This window comes from Protopterus annectens, chromosome 7.part1 (genome assembly GCF_019279795.1).
Source record: "Protopterus annectens isolate FY-2018-M chromosome 7.part1, PAN1.0, whole genome shotgun sequence".
Taxonomy (NCBI): domain Eukaryota; kingdom Metazoa; phylum Chordata; order Ceratodontiformes; family Protopteridae; genus Protopterus; species Protopterus annectens.
In genome coordinates, this window is record NC_056740.1 from 388,243,648 (window position 1) to 388,268,345 (window position 24,698).

At 44.7% G+C, this 24,698-nt stretch overlaps 1 protein-coding gene across 2 annotated transcripts in view; it reads right to left on the reverse strand.

The window, feature by feature from the left end:
• Positions 1-16,606: 16,606 nt before the first annotated feature.
• ARPP19 (cAMP regulated phosphoprotein 19) overlaps positions 16,607-24,698 on the reverse strand; it is a 238,591-nt gene continuing 230,499 nt past the window's right edge. For both annotated transcript variants that reach the window (XM_044078842.1, XM_044078843.1), the window contains one exon: positions 16,607-17,398. In XM_044078842.1, the coding sequence (XP_043934777.1) occupies positions 17,225-17,398 (174 nt within the window). In that variant the 3' untranslated portion in view covers positions 16,607-17,224. The remainder of the gene's footprint in view (positions 17,399-24,698) is intronic.

The following is a 24,698-nucleotide window of genomic DNA, read 5'->3' on the forward strand; positions in this document are numbered from 1 at the left end:
AAGGAGGAAAAGAAAACTAACAGGAGGAAAAGATCGTACTTATCTGCAGGAAAGATGTGTAAATTCTAATTGCTCCAGCACTGGAGATCATGTCCAATGCAAATAGTAGCAAACAAGCTCAGAGGAAGCTGTGCTTCGTGCAGAGAATTGGGGATAAAGGGAGATAAGAGTCTGGAAGCTGAAGTCTGTAGCATGTGGTAGAGTCTGATCCAAGGATCAGATCAGTAACCCTATGTGAATCAGGACGAGAAGGACAACATCAGAAGTCTTCTCAGCAATGAGTTATTTCTGGATGCTTTCTTCATAGAATGTGTAACATCAGTAGGAAAAACATTTATAAGAAGCACTGCAGTACAGTAAGTGATACTAGTACAGTGGCCACTAAAAATTAGCACTGCATCCCTGTTCTTGCATTATAGGTGAATGGAACTGAGATGACAGTCCAGAAATGGACTATGGGGAAGATTTAGCTTAAGAAAGCAAGCCCTGATCAGGATGTCTGCCCCAGAAGGCACAAGATGATTAGTAGTGGCTACTTTCTGATGAATACAGGTTAGCAATGTGTAGAAATTCAAGAAAAGAAAAAAAAAACAACTGTTTTATCCCCCCCATAGTGATCCTTTAAGTGGGCTAGGCTTCCCAGACTGACGTGCTTATTAAGGTAATAAAAGAAATTAAAGATGCTAAAACATGCTGTAATATATTATTTTGTGTAACTGCTCACTCCAAAAGTTTTGCTAGAACTGTGCATCAGTCAAAGAACTCTGTTCTTGCTGCAACACAACTGTCAGCAATGACCAACACCCTGTTGCTATAATGACTCAATCTCAGGTAAAGGGCAACACAGACTAATATCCAGGTACCAGTTCAGTTAAATTATACAGTTTTCTGGTAAAAACAAAATTTTAGTTGTGCAGTCTTGTTTTACTACACTAAACTCCTAATGTTTATAAACTATGTAGTGCAAGTTATTTGTATGCCCTACAAAACTGTCTTACTTTATATATTCTTCCTCTTAATATTTGCTTTGCAGTTATTGTAGGCATGAGTCCTGTTGTGCTACTTTGATTTACACACACTAAGCAGGTCACAGAAGTAATTTATATTAGTTTTCCCTGTGCAATACTTTGCTCCATGAAAAGCTAGTAGCTACATTAAATATCATTAAGCATTGTAAAACTAGTGTGTGTGAAGGAGTAGCATACAGATAACCAGTTTTTATAGTTTTAGTTATGGTACAGTGTGGTGTGCTTCTGATAGAATGTTTAAAAAAATATTCCACATTTAAAATGGATGGTGGGGTAAAGGTAAACTTTACATATAAATGGATGATAAAAAGGTGGTCTTCACCACACAAAGTAGCAGGAAATAGTTTTATTGTACAAAGTGGTGGCTTCATGGGACCACACTAGCCAACATGCTAGTTTTTGGGTCACCAAGTCTGCCTCTTGTATGAGATGAAAGTCATGCTGTGGAAGATTACCTGGCCATCTCTTTTCTTAGGAGTGGATTATGGTCCCCTTGGTCATTCAACAGTTGATCACAGAAAGTACAGTTGTGTACCTACCACAAATGTAGATGCTAGAGTGTATTCACTGTTGCAGTCATTACAATAGGGTTATCCTGCTGGCAGGCTACCCGCAGTCAGCCCAAGTTCCAAGGTCTAGGTCCAGTGTCAGTTGCTGTCGCTTCCTCCCTGACGTCAGTGCACCAGGGGTATAAAAGATGCAGCTGACACCATTTTCTTCAGTTTTTCTTGCCCCAGATGTCAGGTGCCCCTAAATAGGTAGGCTAAATTATGCTAATAAGCATGCATACACAAAAAAAAACTTTTCCTTCATCTACAAATACACCACATAGGTTGTATAGAATAGAGAAGTACAGATAAGTCCCAGCAAGGAAAAGGGGGATGAGGTAACACGGACTGCAACAGTGAATACACTCTAATATCTACATTTATGGTAGGTACACAACTGTACTATGTTCATTGTGTTTCACTGTTGCAGTCATTACAATTGGGTTGAATCCCAAAGCGAAGGTTGGGAGGCTGGCTAAATAGGATTAGGAGAGGCTATCAGGCCCTGCAGAACTGCAGTGGCAAAGCCTGCCCTTGATTTAGAATAGAGAGGTAAGTGATAGTGCTTTGTAAAAGTATGCACTGAACTCCAAGTTGCAGCCTCTAAGATGTCTTTGGTTGGTACTCCTCTGAGGAAGGCTGTTGAAGTGGCTGCTGCTCTGGTTGAATGTGGCCTAATGCCCTTAGGCACTGATTTGCCATGCCATGCCATGAATAGCAGAAACGAATGCAGTGGCCTATCCACTTTGAAATAGTTTGTTTTGAGGTAGGCTTTCCTTGTGATCCTGCAGCATATGCCACTAGAAGTTGTTCAGTCTTTCTGAAAACTTTGGTTCTGTCCAAATAGAAGCGTGGCTGCCCGTGAATGTCCAAAGAATGCAGAAGTCTCTCACCCTTATTCTGTGGGTTTGGGTAAAAGGTAGGCAAATGAATTGTTTGGTTAAGGTCCACACTGGACACTACCATAGGCATAAATGTAGGGTTAGTCTTTAGAGAAACCCTGTCAGGATGGAAAATGATAAAAGGTTCCACAGCCATGAGTGCCTGCAACTCGGAGACTCGTCTAGTGGAGGTTATTGCTAGGAGCAGAGCTGTTTTCCAAGATGAGAATTTTATATCAGCTTGCAGAGGCTGGCTCAAACGGAGGCAGTGAGAGTTTTTCCAAGACATAGTTGAGGTCCCAAGCAAGTATTGGTGCTCTCCTTGGAGGTCTAATGTTTTTGGCCCCTCCGAGGTACTGCCTTAGCAATGGATGAGAAAATAGGTTCTGTATTGTAATGAGCTGAAATGTCAGAGGCATGAATTTTAATTGATGAAAAGGAAAGGCCTTTATCCAGCATTGCAGTATTGCAAAATATGAGGAATATTTGGAACAGTCGTGTCAATACCTTGTGCCTGGTTCCAAGCACAGAATCTCTTCCATTTTTCTGCATAAGATTTTCTGGTGCTAGGCCTCCTGGCCTCCAAAATAACATCCATCACTGCTTTAGAGAGAGGTGAGTCTTGAATGGCTACATTATCCACCATGCTGCCAGGTTTAAGGTCCTGAGTTGGCTGTGCAGTATCTGACTGTCTTGTTGGGTCAATAACTGAGGAATTTGAGATAATGTCCAAGCTGGGCATTGAGACAAGCTCTTTAGAATTGGGTACCAGTGCTGGTGGGGCCAGTCTGGGGCAATCAGTATCATTTTTGGCTTCTCTTGTCTGACCTTGAGGAGTACCTTGGGGAGGAGGCAGAGGAGGAAAGGCATATACTGTTAGGTTTTTCCAGCTGAAAGATAGAGCATCCACTTTCCATGCTTGCTTGTGATAAGTCCTTGTGCAGAATCTCTGTAGTTGGCAGTTGTGAGGGGAGGCAAACAGATCTATGTCTGGGCACCCCCAGTTCCTTATCATGCTGAAGACTTGTAGATCCAATTTCCACTTGTGGGGATCCATTAGGTTTCTGCTTAGTTCGTCTGCCAGAGTATTTATCCTTCCTGGCAGGAATTGTGCTTGCAGATGTATTCGGTAAGTCAGTGCTGTGTCCCACAAGTTCATGGCTAGTCTGCAGAGGGGGTAGGAATGCATGCCCCCCCCCCCTGCTTGTTTATGTACCACATGACTGTAGTATTGTCCGTCTTTATCAGTAGTTGTCCTATATGAAGTTGATCCTTGAAGACTGTCAGGGCATTCTGAACAGCTAGCATCTCTTTTTGATTGATATGTAGATGCATTTGACTTGCGGACCATGTGCCCTGAATGCATCTTCCTGCCATATGGGCCCCCCAGGCATAATCCGATGCATCTGTTGTTAATGTCTGCCTGGCTGTGGGTAAGGTGAATGGCTGTCCCGTGTTGAGGTGACAGGCTTTTGTCCACCATCGAAACTCCTGTTGCAGGCAAGAAATGAGGATATTTATTGTTTCCAGGCTGTGGCAATGTTTAGTCCAAACACTTTTCAGATACCATTGAAGTTTCCTCATATGCAGTCTTGCATATGGAATTAGCAGTATGCAAGATGCCATGAAACCCACAGCCTGCAGAATTCTTCTTGCAGATAACTGGGGCTTTGTTGCCAACATTTTGAAATAAGTAGTCAGTTGTCTTTGGCATGAGATAAGCCATCTGGGCAGCTGTATTTAAGCTTGCACCCAGGAATATTATCTCTTGAGGGTATGAGCTTTGATTTTTTTTCGTTTACTGTGTACCCTAGACCTGTTAATCTTTTTACAAACGCCAAATGCTGTAGTGAGATGCCCTTGTTCTCTGCTTGAATATGGCAGTCGTCCAAGTAAGGATATATTTGTATTCCTCTCTCTGCAAAATGCAATTACTGGTGCCAGGCATTTTGTGAAGACCCTGTGCGCAGTAGATAAGCCAAAGGGCAGTGCAGGGAATTGGTAGTGCATTGAGCCAGCTATAAATCTGTGGTATCTTCTGCATAATTGTCTGATTGGGACATGCAGTTATGCCTCTTTTAGGTCTAAAGTCAGAAGCCAAGCTTTTTTGCCCAGCATGGGCAGAAGCTGCTGCAGAGTTAACATTTTGAATTTTAGAATATCCAGGAATGTGTTTAGGATAGACAGGTCCAGTATTGGTCTCCAGGCTTTCTCCTTTCTGGGTACCAAGAATAGCCTTGCGTAAAATCCTTGTCCCTGCTCTTGCTGTGGTACTTGCTGAATGGCTCTCATGTCCAAGAGGGATGAAACTTGTTTTTGTGCCTCTGCCCATTGATTGTGTGGCAGGTCTGGCATACCATTTGGCCTTGGCAGAGTTGATTGTGTGGCAGGTCTGTCATACCATTTGGCCTTGGCAGAGTGTGAAAGTGGAACCTGTAGCCTTGAGATATGATATTTAAAACCCATTTGTCCTGGGTGATCATGTGCCAATTTTGTGAAAAAAGTGCAAGTCCCCCCCCCCCCCCCAAAGGATCTGCCAGAAGATAAGTGCTTGGTGCTGGCAAGAGAAAGTCATTGAGACTGTTTCCTGTATGGCTGTGATATTTCCTCTCCGCCTTTGGAGGTAGAAGCACCCCATTGTTTAGGCCTGTATGAGCCTTGGGGCTGTGATCTGCCTCTTGGGCGTCTGTTATCTGCCTCTTTGTAGCCTGACACTGGAAAGGACCAATTCTTTGTAGGCCAGTTCCTGCTAAATCTGGGAGGCTGTACCTGTAAGAAATCCTTCACTGTTTGCATAGATTTAGCTTTGTCCTCCACTTTCGACACCTCTTCTGCCTTAACACCAAACAAGGTATCATGTTGTAATAGAGCATCTAATAGCTTTGCTTTAACATGATTGGGCAGATTCTGTTCTTTTAACCAAGCATGCCTCGTAATGACAGAATTTGTAACTGCGGCCCTGCAGGAGGCCTCTAGAGAATCAAAAACTCACTGCAAAGTACGCTTTCCTACTTGTTCAGCTGCATACAATAAATCCTGCATTTCCTTGTTTTCTGCACATTCTGAATTTGTCAACATTTTCTGTTTAAGCAGTGACATAAGATATTACTGATATTTAAGCATATGAAACTTGACAATTTAAAGCTCTTACAGCCAAGGTAGCAGAAGTATAAATCTTTTTCCCCCATCTGTCCAGGGCCCTTGAATCCCTATCAGAGGGGATAGGGTTTTTTTGCAGTGGAAGCCTTGATCCCCTCGGGACCCTGAGAAATAGTTTCTGGGTCAGCAGCAGGGTTTTTGTAAAGAAATTTATGAGAATCAGGAACCCTGTAGTATCTGTCTGGCTTAACAGGAGCTGGTGGTAGAGAGTCAGGAGACAGACCGGACTCTGAAAATACATCTACAATGTCTAAAACAGGATGAATAGCAAGGGGCCTGTGCTGGGGTAATAAAAGGAAATCAGAGCCTTTTCTTGGATTCTGAGTAATCTTGGCTCTCCCAATGGAAATGCCCCCTCATAGTATGCAGGGTTTCCCCAAAAGAATAATCCTCAGGAGGTGAGGCTGAAGGGATAGATTCTTCAGCATCAAAATCCTCATAGGGAGGAAGGGAATATTCCTGTTCAAAAGAGGAATCAGAAGAAATGGAAACCTGAAGATTCATATTCCATCTCTTGCCTAGGCCTATCAGGAGGGGGATGGGAACCCCTGATCAAAGTAATTAAGTCTTTGGCCATTTTAAGCATCTGTTTTTTAGGCATGGAAGCTTGTCCAGGAGAATGCTGTACTTGTTTCTTTGTCTTTACAGCTGCTTTAGTCTTTGCCTTTGAAGCTGAAGATGGCTTTGCATATAACTGTGTAGCCTGAAAACACCCTCAGAAACAGATGCCTGCTCAGCGGCTCTGGACCCATGAGGGAATAGTTTCAGAGTGTCCAATACCTTGATTATCCAAGCAGCCTAGTCAGCTCCACGTGGGAGTCAGAAGTGGCCTGTGGCTCTGAGGTAGCGGGTGTCAGGGGTTGCAAAAGCACCTCACTCAGAACTGGCGTCAGGCCTAACAGAAGCCTCATCTGTTTTGGACCTCGGATGCCTGTCCTTTCCTTTTTCTTTGCGTTTTTATAAACTCTGGTAGTTGGCTGTTCCAACAGCATTATATAATTGAATCTTCTGCCAAAGTAATGAAATGCAAAGTCGTACCGATGCTTAGTGCGTTGGTTAAATCTAGCACAAAACCAACAACTAGCAACGTCGTGGTCAAGGCCTAGGCAAGGAATACAGTAAGAATGAAAATCCTTGAGGCATTTGCTTCCCACAAGAAATACAATTATTAACTTTTTCTAACATCGGTCTGGAGCAAGAAAAAATGTTTCCCCAATGGGGTACGTAGCTTTAATGAAGACTTCGGATCTGAAATTCGAATTTGAAAATCTCAGGAGTCGGCTGGCCAGCACTTGCGAACTGCTTGTGGCGTCTGCTGCATTTTTTATACCCCTGGCACACGGATGTCAGGGAGGAGGCGACAGCAACAGACACCGGACCTAGACTTTGGAACTCGGGCGGACTGTGGGTAGCCTGCCAGCAGGATACCCCTATTGTAATGACTGCAACAGTGAAACACTATGAACATCAGGGCTTACTGCTGTATGCCTACACTAGGACATACAGCTGGCCAGTCCCATCAATCCAGTGACATAAGGCAAAGCTTGTTCATAGTTATCTGCTACACAGGTGACGACTTCTAGCTGGTTCCCCTTTGGAAAGTATGGTACACCATCCCTATCCCCAATCATGGAGTTTTCCTTTTGAGCATAACTCCCCATACCTTTTGAAGTCCAATCCTTCCCTTAATCGCTTAGTTCTGTCCAAATATCTGAGTTGGCGGTGGACATAAGATAATGTAATTTTGTTCCGATCTGTTTGAATAGTTTGGAAAAATACAGGAGATCAATGGATTGATTCAAATTAGCCTTTGAGGCGACCTTAGGCAAAAGGTCGGATTAGTTCTCAATGATACTCTGTCCTTGTGAAAGACCAAATAGGGTCGAACTGAAAGAGCATGAAGTTCAGACACCCTCCTGGCGATGTAATAGCTACTAGGAATAATGTTTTCCAAGAAAGAAATTTTAGGAGCAAGAAACAGCTGGCTCTAAGGGGGGAAGAATCAAGGATGTCAGCACTAAATTTAGATCCCATTGAGGAGGAGGATTCCTGATTGGAGGCTTTAGCAGGAAAATTCCTTTCAAGAAGGCTTTACAAAGCCTATGGGACATGATATTGTGATCTGCGATCCCGACATGAAAGTTCGAGATAGCAGCCAGTTGAACTCTAACTGTGGAAGAAGAGGAGCCTGCATGAAAAATCTCCGCTAAGAAGTCCAAAACTGCCTGAACTGGGGCAGTGAAGGGATCGATATTCTTGGCTTTAGCCCAATAAGAGAAACGTTTCCATTTGCTTGTATAAATCCTCCTGGTAGAGGATTTTAAAGAAGCTACTATGAGGTCTCCAACAGGGTTAGAGATCAAAGGAAGCCTGGCTAAGGAAGGAAGTGGAGCAACCATGATGAGAGGTTGAGAGAAGGGATAGACCGGTGCAGCTGACCGGATTGGTGAACCAGAAGATCTGGCACTGGGTCCAGATGCCATGGCTGCACCAAAAGGTGACGATGGAGGAACGGAAACCAAATTTGTCGAGGCCAATAAGGAGCAATGAGAATCATTTTGGCTCTCAAAACGGTAGCTTTCTGGATAACCTGAGGGATTAGAGGAAAAGGAGGAAAGCATAAAGAAGTCCCTGGGGCCAATCCTGGGTCAGAGAGTCTCTGGGGGGATGGCCTGACAGAGGGAAGAGAGAGAAGAAGTCTGGGCATTTGCTGTTTTGGGGAGTAGCAAAAAGATCGCAACATGGGCGACCCCATTCCAGAAAAATCTCCTCCACTATAGATTGCTTGAGAGACCACTCGTGAGGCATGAGAATAGCTCTGCTCAATCTGTCCGCTAAAATGTTGGTTTTCCCAGGGATGTGCGTTGCTACCAGAAACCGATGAGAGATCGCCCATTGCCACAGTCTGAGCGCTTCTCGACACAAGGGGTAGGACTTGGTTCCGCCCTGTTTGTTGATATACCAAACTACAGACATGTCTGTGTGGACTGCAATTGTCCCTACAGGAAGAGTCGTTGAGGGCTTGCAACGTTAAAAGCACTGCTCTCATCTCTAGGACATTTATGTGCAGGTGGTACTCGAACGGTTGCCACGTCCCATGAACCATCCTGTCCTGATAATGCCCCCCCCACCCGATCAGGGAGGCATCCGTGGTGACAGTGGCTACCGGGGATGGGGGTACAAAGTGTCTGCCTTGGTGAATCTGGGGAGAAGTGATCCACCAAGCAAGATGATTTTTGCAAATCTGTGTCACCAGAATGTGGTGACGCATTGGAAGTTGTTGGTAAGACCACTGAGTGAACAACATCCACTGAAGAAGGCGCATGTAGAAGCGAGCCAGGGGAAGAAGAGTAATGGCCGCAGCCATGAGACCTAATACTTTTAGAACCATTCTGGCCTGTACCTTCTTGTTGGCTAGAATGATCCTGACATGACTTTGAATGTCTGAAACTCTTTGGTCTGTAAGGGTAGCTGACATCCGAACAGTGTTTAAGTTTGCGCCTATGAAAGTAATAGACTGGCAGGGCAATAAGGATGACTTTTCGAAGTTGATCGAGATGCCCAAATGAGAACAAAGATTTATTGTGTAATCCCTGGCTTGAACAAGCTGATGCCTGGTGGTGGCTGACAGGAGCCAGTCGTCGAGATACGGAAACACCTGGAATCTTTGACGTCTCAGGTGAGCCGTGACCACTGCCATGCATTTGGTGAACACCCTGGGGGCTGTGGTGAGACCAAAGGGCAGGGCTCTGAACTGGAAATGACTGGACCCCAGCCGAAAGCGGAGAAATCTCCTGGAGCACCTGTGAATTTTTATTTGATAGTACGCATCCTGAAGATCCATTGAGCACATCCAGTTGTCCTTCTGCAAGAAGGGTAGATTCGACTGAAGAGTGACCATTCGGAATCTCGTCTTCCTCACAGACTTGTTGAGTCTGCTGAGATCCAATATTGGTCTCCAGTCTCTCGTCTTTTTGGGGACCAAAAAAAACCTCGAGTAGATTCCGGGCTCTGAATGGTCTGTTGTAACTGGCTGAATGGCTCTTTTTTGCAGTAGTTTTGAGACTTCCAACTCTGCAATTTCCCTTAGACCGGGTGGTACGTCTGGGAGGGAATTTGAGGGATAGAAAGGACTTTCCTCGAAAGGAATTATGTAACCCTCGGATATGATCGACTGTACCCATCTGTCTCGAGTGAGAGAACGCCAGGCTTCTGGGTACAGTGATAGTCTTCCCGACTGCCTCCAAGGAGGGACAGCCGGGCAACATCTCAGGGATGCTGAAAGGGCTTGGCAGAGAGAGACTCTGTTACCCTGGTTTTGTGGACCCCCACTGCCTCTAGAGCGGGGTCTGTTGTTACCACCTCTGCCTCTAGGGGTAAACTGACCACGTGAATCCGGCGTGACTCCTTGGGATTTGCGGAACCACATTTTGCCACCCTTCTGTCCTTTGGGATAAAGTCTAGAAGGGGTGGAAAAACGGACTCCTACGGCAGAAAGAGTTTTGCTGTCCTGCTCACACCTGGTCAACGTTTCCTTCACTTGAGGGCCAAACAAAGCTGATCCATCAAAGGGAGAGTTTGTGAAGGACGCCTTAAAGGGATCTGCAAAATTACATATAGTCGCATCCAGGCTTGGCGTCTAAGAGCCACACCTGTACCTGCGGCCCTACTCGCTCCATCAGCAGCATATGATATAAGCCGCATGGAGGAGTTTGCAATGGAGTTAAGGGTTCCTAGCTGCGAAGCAATTTTTTCCCCGAGCCCCAGCAGCTGTAGGATCCTGCACAACTTCACCTAGCTCCTTAAGGATATCCCTTTGGAGTCTGGTGAAGTGACAAAGATAGTTCAGCGAACGCATAGCAAAGGTCGCTGAAGAAAACATCCGCTTACCATATCTATCCATGGTCCTAGAGTCCTTATTAGGAGGATGGACAGGTACGGAAGGATCTGCAAGTTCCTTCTTGGTGGCAGCCGCCACCACCATGGCATCAGCGGGGACACCTTTTGTAAGGAATTGCTTGTCCGACGGGGCAGTAATAAATTTAGAAGGCCTCCTAGGGACAGGCTCTACAGAGTCAGGAGCAGTCCACGCCTTTCGAGCAATAACCTGCATAAGGGGGTCGAAAGGCGGACACACCCAGGAGGTGGAGGGCCGAGATCCAAACGCCTCCAGGTATACTGACTCATCCTCAGAGGGATTGTTGGTGGGCCAGTTTCCCCTCTGTCTAAGGAGTTCTAGGATGTCTGAGAAGGAGACATCCTCAGAGGGGATCTTGGGGATCCCTCTGACTCATCTAAGTCAGTATCAGTGATACTCAGGGAGTCTCGTGTTTCCTCTTACAAGTCCTCTTCCGGAGGATCACCCGACAAATCAGGAGAATCCTCAGAAGAGGGGATATTCCCAGTGGGGAAACCTGAGGCGGAGGATCTCTGGGTCCGGAGCAAGAGAAGTGGCAGAGATGTCAACAGGCACTATAGAGGGAGGAGCTAAGGGAACAGACTGCTGGCTGAGTCCAGAGGCCAGCACACTCTTCATCACCTCGGCTCCCCTCCCAGGGAGGTCCGAGAGAACCCGCTCGAACAGCTAGGAACTCCAGGACCCACTGAAAAGGAAGGCTCCGAGGCAGATGTCGGAGCCGAGCTCACCAAGGCCGAGGCTCCAAGGGGAAGAGCGGGGTTGGACAAGGGTCCGATGCCACTCACCCCTCGGAGGAGACCAGGGAAGCCCGCCACGAATCCCTCTAAGGAAGGTCTCGAAGAGGAGATTAGAGTAGAGGCTGAAGGAGCAGAAGGGGGTATCTGTCCCTCAGCCGTAGCAGAAACTATTCCCTTAGACTCCAACTCCAAACTCTGGGGTAGAGTCGAAGGAGGAACTGCAATGGGGTGTGGACTAATAGTCGTCTGCTGAGACGGACTATGTAGCATTTGGGCCAGTGCCTGTGACTTTAGTAGTCTACTGACCACTCTCCAAATCATGGTCAGAAAGTCTGGATGACCTTGAAGATCGGCTCCGATGGCTCCGCTCCGAGAGGAGAGGCGAAGCCGAGCAAGTATCGGCTCCAAGGAAGGGGACCTAGACCTCTTCCTCGAAGGAACCATCGGAGCCGATGAAACTACTGAAACTGTCGGAGCAGACAACTTATCGGCACCGACAGGTAGCTTCGATGTATCTGCTCCAGCCGGAGCCGATACGGCCATAAATGTAAGGGTGTCGGAGCCGACACCGATGCCTGGGCCACATGGTGGTCGGAACCGATCGGAGCCGACACGAAGTGGTCGAACAGAGTCGGCACCGATAGCCATCGGTGCGAAGGTTTAGGTAACCAGAATCGGCTCCAGCCGGCGGATCTCGACTCTGAATGAGTCGGAGCCGAGGCCACAGGCTTGGACACAGAAGCCTGGGCCTTGGAAGACTTAGAAGTCTTAGATGGGGCCGACTTAGCCGGAGAGCCCTCCGGCTTAAGAAGGCCCCTCAAAATCAATTTCTTCTTTCCTGCAGGACTCTCTGGCTAAAAGAATGACATATAGCACAGGAGTCCTGCAGGTGAAGAAGCCCCAGACAGTACAGGCAAGAAGTGTGACCGTCTGTCAGAGACATCTGACAGCACGAGTCACACTTCTTAAAGCCTGAGACCCTTTCTTTAGACATGGTGTAAAAAAAACACACACACACCAGTCCAAGAAATTAAATTAAATATACCAAAGGTATCACTAACAGACACACACACCCTAACAGGGGAGGGATGGGATGGGTTTTAGTCTGACTAAAAGTTTTGAGAAGACAGGGAAATTTTCTGTCAGAAAGGAATTAAAACTAAGTTAAAACTAATAATTTAAGTTTTTTTAGTAAAAAGGGGCTAAAATAGTAAAGTAATAATTCACTTACCAGGAGCTGGTAAAAGGAGGACCTCATCAGCGAAGCGGCAAACGAGATCTGGGTACTTACCGCCTTGCATCATGGGATATGGGGCTGCCTCGAGCTGGTAAAAGTGACTCTCGAGCTTAGCAAGTGCCGAGTCGGAGCAGAGGATCGGCTCCGAACCCATCAAGCAAGAATGAAGGCGAGATTGACAACTTAACATCAAGAAATTCCTTACCTCTGAAGCCAAGATTACTCTCTCACCTACCTTCTACCCAGTCTAATGTACAATTCTCAAATTCTCTCAAATCTTAACTCGCCACTCCTGACCAAACTCTAATCTACCTACAAGGTAGCTAGATAAATCCCACCACAGTCTAAACCTAAACTGGCATGAATTACCCAGCCAGCTTCTCTCCGCTCCAGATCATCCATTCTATCCTATACCAATCTTCCTACTGCCAAGCACGATCCCCTCATCTCAATTATTCTCCCTCCAGACCTCTCCGAAGCTTTAACCAAGACCTACTACAAATCTAAAGTCTAAATTTGGACGCAACATGTACAGCTATCACCCCACTATTGCCTGGAATAGGCTCCCACTAGAAATCAGGACTCTTACACATCCAAGACAGCCACCAAAGGGCACTTTAAAAGTCACTAGTCCTGCCACAGCACTCTCCCTCCTTAAACATCCCCTACTTCTCATACCTTAATCTACTTTCTGCCCTTAATTCACTGTCACTACTCTCTCTAATCTTCCTTGACTACTCTGTCTTCTAAAATCTATTAAGCATATTGCCTCAGAGAAACATTGTTGTAATTCTCGTGCCTTCATGCAACTTCAAAATGATACTGTTTTTATAATCACTTACTCCAAAAATTATACTCATCTTAACATTTCTTTTTTATGCCTCTTGAAATAGTTATGCTATATTCCTGATTAATGACACTAACATTGTATTGCTACTTAATGCCTTGTAATAATCCTGTAAAACTGCTGTTTAATGCTAATTTATAATGAAAATTGTATAATATGGTGGAGCTTTTCTCCCTGGGCCTCCACTGAAAATGGCTCTTCAGCTCAGTCGGACAATCCAGGTCAACAAACGTAAAGTTCAATAAAAAGACCGATCCCACCACCCAGTCTACACCTACTGTCAAAATTTCACAAACATAAAAGCCTGCACTACCATACTCAAATGTAGTAGAGTTACATGGCTGCTTGTCAACTGAAACAAGTGTTAACAGGAGTATATCCCAAATTCCAAGAGTTATCTTACAGTACCCCCCCCCAAGGGTTCAACAATCATATGTAAATAGCAGAGGTCTGTGTAGGTGGGGTGGGGTAGTGTGCAGGCATGCTTTGAAAAGCAAAAACTTAAGTTTTGCTCTTACAATTTAAAATGTGAGCAGCAGCATTTGGTTTCAGTCCTTTGATAGGATCCTATTCACATTTGTAGGCCATGAAGCCACTTCATTTAGTTACTTACAGCTGATTCTACATTGTCCACATTTTGTTCTACAGACTGAGACAGGCAGTCCTGGCAAAAACATGTGTTGGGATATCAAATCAGTAGTCACTAGTGACTTAGTAGCATAACTAAAGAGAAAGGTTTAGGAACGGATTAAAATAGAAAGCAGAAAAAATGCAGTTCTAGTGGCAGCAAAGGGGAGGAGGAGATCACACTGGGATGCATGCACACAACTTAGGGGTCTGTGGTTATTACAGCACGACTAAGGGAACAGGTTACTAAACATGATTATGCCAAGAATCACACACCAGCTACTGCACACACATTATGGATTCTTGCAACACTGACTCCTCACAAGAAGGTGACAGTAAACGTTCAAATTAAACAATTTAACTTGTGAGGTATTAGGTTAGTGCTTTTCATTGCTTAGAGAGATAAAAGTTTACTCTGCCACTGAAAAAAGGCTGGCTACACAAGCAAAAAGTTGTAAGACACATTGCAATATATGCCAAAGTGAGCAATGTATGTTGCCATTATCTTCACAATAAATGCCTCTGCAGAACATGCAGCCAAGATGGAAATACTGCAGAGTACAAGATCTGATCTAGGAGGAATCAAACAAACAGCACAAAGATACACAGGAAACAACTCCAGTAAAAGACTCTATGAAGTCCTGTGGGCCTTTCTAAAGACGAAGTTCAGGGGGTGCATGGTCTGGAAAAAAAAGTCTTTATATAGAGGGATCTGCAAAAAAAGTGCCTTAGAGATTGAGGTAGGAGGGTGTTACCATTGAAGCCACTAATTTTATATCTACACAGAACACAAGTCTGACAGGCTGCCATCTTAAAGGACTAGTTCTCTGACAGCCTACCTGCATGGGCAGTAAAAATTAGTGTACAATGCAACCAAGCCAACATTTGCAAATAATGCATACTGGTGCAAGTGTAGAGTACAGTCTGTCAACTTACTAGACAGGAAAAGTTGACCTAAAAGTTTTAGCCTGTTTTTTCTGTTATGGTCAAACAAAAGGCAGCAGCAAATGTTGAACAGAAGAAAGCAAATAGGGCTTGCATTTTTTGCCAATTACAACAGTATGGATCTTCAAGATAAAGAATCTTAAATATTACACCTCTGTAGCATGAAGGGTACAGAAAAGTGGTAAGACCAAAGTTGCTTGTAGATGTAGAAGGTTGGCAAGTGAAGAATAAGCTTAGTTTGCTAAACCCCAGGAAGTAGGCCTCAAATTCCTTTAACCCTTCTCTCCTGAAGCCATTTTTCCAGGATTTAACAATACATCAAGAAAATTTGCAAAAAGGTACAGTATGATGTAAAAAAATGTAAAAACAGGATGCTAGGAACCTGGGAACACAATTTTATAACAGTACCATTAAGCAGATGCATCAAAGACCAGACATTCAACGGATGAAAAGGTCTTGTATTGGCATAAAATCCTAAAGCCAGCATAAGATGGATCTTCCTAGGGGAGGACAGTGGGGAGTTGTATCCAAAGACTTGCTTATTAACAGCAATTGGGAAAAAAACACATTACATGGAATTTTAATAAGGAGTTTCTGTTTAGCACAGACTTGTGGCCTTGCTGGAAACCCAATTTACTCCAGCCCAGTGAAGTCAAACTGGTTCCACATTACATTAGAGGTGACACTTACCCATCCTCTGTTTTATTGTCAAATCCTTCACGGATGAATGCAGCATTTACAAGAATTATATGATAGACAGCATTGAGCCTTCCAAGACTAGGTAAAATGCAGCAACATGTTCAGAATTTTCAACTTTAACGCACAAGTTAATCATTTCAACAATGAAAAGTTCTAAACTTCATATGAAACCCAGATTTCTCTTTCTGTGCTGTTTTTGTCTCTGTGGCAGCTGATCGTAAAGTCTTCCCCCAAGACATGCTCATTTATTCCCTTTGGGGAATCACCCAGTATCAGGTTAACAGCTGCCTAAGGGTGGGGCATCATTCAAGCAGCAATATGGGTGGCCTGTGCCCTCACCAGCATGTTGGCAATTTGTGTATATGTTATGGCCATAACCCCATCCCTGGGTGGAACGGGAGGTGATTCACATCACTGGAGGCTCAATGCCTTCTCCACATGAGATCTGATGCTCTTCCACATCCACTATATGAAGGCTACTACTCAATAATGGATTGAATAAGTGTAATACCCCCACCACCATGCTATGTATTTGCATTCCAGCCCCACCTCTGAAAGGACCTACACAGTATTGGGCCAGCTTTGTCTATTTTCCCTCAAGATGGGATAACTCCTCCTCTCTTGTCAGTATTTACTACAGCCAATAATAGAACTCGCTGCCTGGGATGCAGTCAGGGCTTTATTCCCCTATGCTAATCACTGGCAGCTGTATGGAGGCAGAAGTGGAAGGTCAGAAACTAGCATACTACTGCACACACACTCCCCTTTATGCAACTACTGAAATAACATCCCTTAAATGTTAGTGGTCTGCACCATGTAGAATAAAAAAGTATATGGTGGCATACAGTGGTGTTAAGCACATGGTCTTGGCTGAAACTCAGGAGAAAGGAAGAAAAGCACTTTCCAAAGAGCCCAGACAGCTGCTGCTGACTGAACTGTGCAATTTGATGCATACACTTTAAAGAAAGCCAAAGGACAACCAGATTTGTGCAAAACTATTTTATTTACAAAAATGGCACATGTGACTTTCCATTAATGCACATGCACACCAACATCTTTTAAATCACAATAAACCTTCAGTACCACAAATTAGTAAACAGGCAGTAGATACTGGCTAGAGCTATGCATGAAATTTCACATCTTTTCACCTCTGTGAGCAAATATTGCCCAATTAAAACTTACTGTTAAAGCTGAAATTTTAAGGCCATTTGAGTAAGATCGGATGATGCAGAAAGTTTAAAACCCAGAATTTTTCCAAACATGCTTATGACACCATGGTCAACATTTTTGAAGTAATATAATTCAAACAGGCATACTAGTAAGTGATTTACAAGAAAAAGTAAAGTGTAAAACTTGCTAAAAGCTAACCCCATTCTAAACTTATTTTAGCCTCAAGTGAACTGCATACTTCCATTAGTGCTTGGTTTGGTGGTTTCTCCACTAGCAAGCCGCCAAAGTTTTCTTTCTGACAAGTTGCTACAGCTTGCCATCTTGGTTAACTCAGTGTAAAAACACAGGCTACACAAAATAAACATGAACGCACACTCATCTGAAAAACTGGAATGATTGAGAATTCATGCAGTTTTCTATTTTTCTCCTCAACCAGCTAGTTTGCTGGTAACCAAGGACGGTTTTCTCTGAGGCAAATCCTGTGGAGTTGGAATGTGGTCTCCAGTGACTTCAGTTTTGTCTGGAGCTGCTGCAGCTGGAAGTGCTTTGTTCTTCATTTTCTCTCTAGCCATATTGTAGTCTCCAGAGTCAAAGTATTTTTGCTATGAAGGGAGAACAATGGTATTAGTGTTACTACAAGTACACAAGTAATACAAACAAAAACAAGACATCCCATCCAAGTGGATAGTCTCCAATTTGCCATTTTCTTAGCATCATTTGCACTGGAGGGATCTATGCCCTATATGCCCATAGCAATAAGCAACATGTCAACAGCACACAGACTAAGCCCCACCAATTTACCACAACCTGAGCAAGCACTTACATACTACACCAAATGCACTTGTCCTACAATCCTATAGGTGTTGGGTGGCTGTCGAGGTGGTATGTTATGACCCACAGGGAAATCCCTCAGAACAATTAACGGTTGTGTAATTAATGGAAAAACAAAAATAAAGCAGCAGAAATGCAGCGAGTGGATAAAACAAGCCAAGACTAAAAAAAAAAAAAAAAAATAAAATAAAAAAAAAAAAATAAAATATGAAGAGCGCTTTTGCAAAACCACCTTTGTTTCTTCAGATCATACCAAACTAAAACACCATGAACTAAATAAAGGCATTATTCCCCTAAGCCACCTCAACCAATAGACACATACAATTATGGTTGCCAAGTAATTACTAGATACTAGTACAATTCAAAGACGAAGCATAACCAGTCTACTTTAAAAACATACCTCTTTACATCACAAAAAAATATGCAATAAAATTCCACTGCATCAGTTTTTCTTGCCCCAGATGTCAGGTGCCCCTCTAATGGGAACCCATTCTATCTATATAGGAGTCCCCTTCACATGGTCGACTTTCATATGGCTAAGACCATATGATAGACTTTTGAAAAGCAGACCATGGGGAACTGTTACCTCCACACACTGCGGAATGGGAAAATTTCCCACTTCCACACTATAGTGCAATCTGTGAGTTGGTATATTTAAGTTACGGGGGATGTGGGGGCAGAGCCCCCCCTAACAGCTTACGGTGAGCATTTGTTGTGTGTTTATGTTTACTTTAGTTGGCATTCTGAAAGTCGATCATATGGTGTCGGCCATATGAAAGTAGACTTTCTGAAATGTCGAACATGTGACACACACACACTTTTAAGCATAGTAAAGGAGAGCAGAGGTATAGCCAAAGGTCAGGGGGCTGGAGGGAGGGTAAAGTACAGTTTTGTACCTACCATAAATGTAGATGTTAGAATGCTAATACAGCTGCAGTAATCACAGATGGGTTCTCTGCCATCAGGCGGTCCCTCGGTCGGCCGAAGTCCAAAGTCTTGGTCCTGCGTCGGTTGTCGTCGCTTTCTCTTCTGACGTCAGCGAGGCCAGAGTATACAAGACACAGCCGACGCCATGTTCTTCAGTCTTTCTTGCCCCAGATGTCAGGTGCCCCCAGAAGGAAGGCAATACCTAAATAGTGCTTATATGCATATACAAGCAATGCAATATAATCCAAAATCAGTAGTAGCAAGCAAATAAAACATAGCCGGATAACCCAGTCAGGTAGTATGAAGAGGTTGCTAGGCCTCATGCCTTTACCAAGTGGGGAAGGAGGGAGGGAAACCTGTACTGCAGCTGTATTAGCACTCGAACATCTACATTTATGGTAGGTACAAAACTGTACTATGTTCATTGTGCATACAGCTGCAGTAATCACAGATGGGTAGAATCCCAAAGCTATGCACTGGGTGGTAGGTACTAGGAGGAACTGGGTTGAGCCAGAATGCCCTGCAAAACAGCAGTGGCAAAGCCTGCTCTTGTTCTGGAATATAAAGGCAGATGGTAGTGTTTTGTGAAGGTATGTACAGAACTCCAGGTGGCTGCCTCCAAAATATCTTTGGTAGGAACTCCTCTGAGGAAGGCTGTAGAGGTAGCTGTGGCCCTGGTGGAGTGTGATCTGATACCTGCAGGAACAGATTTTCCATGATAGGAGTAACAAAACCGTATGCAGTGGCCTATCCACTTTGAAATAGTCTGTTTTGTAACTGGCTTCCCTTGAGCCCCTACAGCATAGGACACAAGAGTTGTTCTGATTTCCTGAAGGACTTTGTTCTGTCCAAATAATAACGAAGCTGCCTTTGGATGTCTAAGGAGTGTAGCAGCCTTTCCCCTTTGTTTTGAGGATTGGGGTAAAAGGTGGGTAGGTGTATGGCTTGATTTAAAGCTACCCTGGATACCACTTTAGGCATAAATGATGGGTTGGTAAGGAAACCCTGTCCTGATGGAAAATGAGAAAGGGCTGCACCGCCATGAGGGCCTGAAGTTCAGAAACCCTACAAGCTGAAGTGATGGCCAGAAGGAAGGCCGTCTTCCAGGACAAATATTGCAAATCTGTTGAGGCAGCTGGTTCAAAAGGAGGCAATGTTAATTTTTCTAGTATGTAATTAAGATCCCAGGCTGGTATTGGTTGTTTCCTTGGTGGTCTTATATTCTTAGCCTCTCTGAGGAACTGTCGTAAGAGTGGGTGAGAAAATAGAGGAGGATCCGTGTTGAATTATGCAGAGATGGCTGAGGCATGGATTTTTATGGAAGAAAAAGAAAGTCCACTGTTCAATAGCTCCGCTAGGTACTGTAATACCTGAGGCAAGTTCAGTTTTCTATGGTCCTGGCCTTTTTTCTCATTCCAAGAGCAAAACCGCTTCCATTTTGCGGAGTAAGCTTTTCTAGTAGCTGGCCTTCTGGCCTCCAAAATGACATCCTGTACCTCCTTGGAGAGTAGGTTCTGTTGTGGCGTTAAGGAATTTTCCATGCAGCGAGATTGAGTGTTTTCAGCTGACTGTGAAGAGTTTTGTAGCTGTGCTGAGTCAGCAGAAGAGGCATTAGAGGCAGGGACCAGGGAGGAGTATGTGTTAGGCTCCTCAGGAGTGGGTACCAGTGTTGCCTTGGCCAATCTGGAGCAATCAGTATCATCTTCGGTTTGTCTGTTCTTGCTTTCAAAAGCACCTTGGGCAGAAGAGGCAGAAGTGGGAATGCGTAAACTGTCCATGCTGTCCAACTGAAAGGGCATCCACTCTCCAGACCTTTGGGTGAAAGGTCTTTGAACAAAACTTTTCCAATTGATGATTCCTGTGGGAGGCAAAAAGATCTATGTCTGGCCTCCCCCATGCTTGGATTATTTCTGCAAACACCTGAGGATGTAACTTCCATTCGTGTGGATCTGTCATTTTTCTGCTTAGATTGTCTGCCAGTGTTTTTTCCAATCCTGGCAAGTACTGTGCTTGAAGTTCGATTTGTCTTTCCAGAGCCAAGTTCCAAAGAGTCATGGCTAGTCTGCACAAGGGGTTTGTTTATGTACCACATTACTGTGGTGTTCTGTTCTTATCAGTAATTGTCCTGGATGCAGAAGTCCTTGAAAGCTGTAATAGCATTTATCACTGCTAGCATTTCTTTTTGATTGATGTGAAGGTGCTTTTCTTTTTGGGACCATTTGCCCTGAATGCACCTGTTCGTCATGTGCGCCCCCCAGGCGTAGTCTGAGGAGTCTGTGGTTATGACTTGTTTTGCTTGAGGCTTGCAGAATGGGAGGCCTTTGTTTGCTTGACATGCTTGGGCCCACCATAGAAATTCCTTTTGCAAACATGGAATTATTGGTATTATTGTTTCCAAACTGTGACTGTGTTGAGACCATAGGTTTTTTAGGTTCCATTGCTGTTTCCTCATATGCAGCTTTGCAAATGGGGTTAATAGAATGCAAGATGCCATGAATCCCAGAGCCTGCAGGATTTTCCTTGCAGTAAGCCTGGTACTTTTTGCTGGTATTTTGAAGTACTGAGATAGTTGCCCTTGTTTTTCTGGTGTAAGGTAGGCCATCTGGGTGTGTGTGTCCAAGTTGGCACCCAGGAAAGTTATTTTCTGGGATGGTGTTAGCCTTGATTTCTCTTTGTTGATTGTATATCCCAGAGAAAGCAGTAACAGTGTCACATATGCCAGATGTTCCAGAAGTATGTTCTTGCTGTCGGCTTGGATCAGGCAGTCGTCCAGATAAGGGTAAATTTGTATCCCTTGAAGTCTGCAGTAGGCAATCACTGATGCCAGGCACTTTGTGAATACTCTGGGCGCAGTAGATAAGCCAAAGGGCAATGCAGAGAATTGATAGTGGATTGAACCTGCAAGAAATCTAAGGTATCTTCTGCAGCTTTGTCTGATTGGGACATGCAGGTATGCCTCCTTGAGGTCCAATGTTACCAGCCAGAACTCCTTGCCCAGCATGGGAAGAAGCTGCTGTAATGTGAGCATCTTGAGTTTTGGTACGATTAGAAATGTGTTTAGGGTGGATAAGTCCAAAATGGGTCTCCAGTCGGTTCCTTTCCTTGGTACCAGGAAAAGTCTTGAATAAAAACCTTGACCTTGTTGGTGAGTAGGTACCTCTTGAATAGCTCGCATGCTTATGAGCTTTGAAATTTGCAGTTGTGCCTCTGCCCTTTGATTTTGTGGCAGGTTTGGCATGCCTCTCATTTTTGGAAGTGAGAAATTGAGATTTGTAGCCTCTGTTTATAATGTCCAGGATCCATTTGTCTGTTGTGACAATATGCCAATTGCTTGCAAATAGTGCTAGTTTTCCTCCCAAAGGTGCTGCCAGCTGAGAGATGCTTGGCATGGAAATGAGGGAGTCATTGGGTTTGCTTCCTGTATTGTTGTGCACTGTCTTCGCCACCTCTTGGTGCTGGAGTTTGCCATTGTCGGCCTCTATATGATCCTTGTGATTGCCCTCTGCCCCTTGTGCGTCTGTATCTACCTCTTTGGGGCTTGTCAGTGGCTGGAAAGGACCAGTTTTTTGAAGGCCAATTTCTGCTAAAACGTGGTGGTTGGACCTGTAAGAAGGCTTTGACAGTTTGCATAGATTTGGCTTTTTCTTCCATTTTCCATAGTATCTCCTCAGCATTAGTACCAAACAGCACATCCTTTTGTAAAGGAGCATCTAGAAGTTTAGCTTTCATATGATCTGGTAAATTTCGTTCCCTAAGCCAGGCATGTCTGCGAATGACTGATCCTGTAGCTGCCGCTCTACTTGAGGCCTCTAGGGCATCATAACCACATTGTAAGGTGCGTTTACCCACTTGTTCTGCACTATGCATCATATCCTGTAACTCCTTTAAATCTTGTTGTTCAGGTTGAGACATTTTGTTCCTCAATTGTGATAACAGGAACTGTTGATATTTAAGCATATGAAACTGACAATTTAAAGCCCTCATGGCTAGTGTGGCAGAGGTATAAACCTTTTTCCCCCACCTTTCCAAAGATCTTGATTCCCTTTCTGCAGGAAGTGGATTTTTGGCAGTGGAGGCCTTCAATCCCTTGGGGCCTTGTGAAATGGTTTCAGGGTCAGCATTATGGCTTTTGAAGAGAAATTGGTGAGAGCTGGGTACTCTGTAATACCCATCAGGTTTGACTGGTGCAGGAGGCAGAGAATCCGGGTTAAGACAAGCCTCTGAATAGACATCATCCAGTATGTCCAAAACAGGGGGTATAGCCAGAGGTCTGTGTTGAGGTAAAAGAAATTCCCTAAGTCTTTTCTTGGAATCTGAAAAGTCTTGGCCTTCCCAATGGAAGTGTTCCCTCAAGGTGTGTAAGGTTTCCCCAAAGGAAAAATCCTCAGGAGGGGATACAGAGGGAATGGACTGTTCTGCATCCGAATCCTCAAAAGGAGAGTAAGAGTGTTCCTCTGCATCAGAATGTTCTGAGCAAATGGATCCCTGATCAGAAGATGGAGAATCTTCCTCCACTCTGGGTCTCTTGTCTGGAGGGGGTTGAGAACCTCTGATAAGAGTAATTAAATCCTCAGCCATTCTAAGCATCTGTTTTTTAGGCATGGGACCTGGAGATGGGCCCTGTACAACAGGCCTCATGGGCTGCCTGGCTGCTTGGCTGCCTGGCTGCTTTGGATTTAGTAAAGGCCTTAATTGAAAAGGAAGATGAGGGCCTAAATACACCATGGGTGGAGGTGGACCTGTCCACAGAAATGGCCGAGGACCCAGCGGTCTCGGGTACAGAGGACACCGCCAAAGAAGTGTCATCGGTAGTCAGGGACTGCAAAGGCGTCTCGCTGAGAACCGGACCACGTGTAGCCTGTTTTGGCGTGGTGTCAGCGGGGACTGCGGGCCTCGCGTGTCAGTCCTTTTCCTTGCGTTTTTTGGTCAAACGGTAGTCGGAGTGTCCAACGACATTTTATAATCAAAAGCTTAACCAAAGTATTGCTGGGCGAACTCCGCCCGACGCTTAATAGTGCGTTTATTGAAGGTAGCGCAAAAGTGACAGCCCGAGACGTCGTGGTCTGGGCCCAAACAAGGTATGCAGCGGGAATGGAAATCCTTATGCGGTATTTGCTTCCCACAAGAAATGCAATTATTAACTTTTTCTGACATCGGTCTGAGGCAAGAAAAGTTTCCCCAACGGGGTACTTAGCTTTAATGAAGACTTCGGATTCCAAAATATTCGAAATTCAGGAGTTGGCCGACTGGCACTTGCAAACTGCTTCTGCTTCGGGCACCGCGCGGCAAAAAAGACTGAAGAACATGGCGTCGGCTGTGTCTTACATACTCTGGCCTCACTGACGTCAGAAGAGAAAGCGACGACAACCGACGCCGGACCAAGACTTTGGAATTCGACCGAGGGACCGCCTGACGGCAGAGAACCCATCTGTGATTACTGCAGCTGTATGCACGATGAACATCCAGGACTGCAACAGTGAATACACTAACATCTACATTTATGGTAAGTGTACACAACTGTACTATTTTCGTGGTTCACTGTTGCAGTCATCACATTTGGGTAGATTCCCAAAGCCAAGGATGGGAGAAGGAATTTTAGATAGCATTAGGACCAGCTATAAGGCCCTGTAAGACTGCAGTGGCAAAGCCAGCTCTGGATTTAGAGAAAAATTGGCAAATGGTAATGCTTGGTGAAAGCATGTACAGAACTCCAGGTAGCAGCTGCTAGGATGTCTTTGGTAGGAACACCTTTGAGAAAGGCTGTAGAAGTAAATGCAGCCCTGGTTGAATGGGGTTTAATCCCCATGTGGGATAGGTTTTCCATGGTGCTTTTAGCAGAAATGAATGCAATTGCCTATCCACTTAGAAATGATTTGCTTTGAAATAGCCTTTCCCCTCTGCCCCTGCAGCAAATGCCACCAGCAGTTCGATTTCCTTTGAGGGTTTAGTCCTGTCCCAAGTTGTCTGTGCACATCTAAGGAGTGCAGTATCAGTTCCCCTTTGTTCTGTGGATTAGAAAAGAAGGTTGGCAAATGAATGGATCGATTAAGAGCCACGCTGGATACCACCTTGGGCATGAAGGAGGGATTGGTCCTGAGGGACACCCTGTCCACATGAAAGATGATGAAAGGCTCCACTGCCATA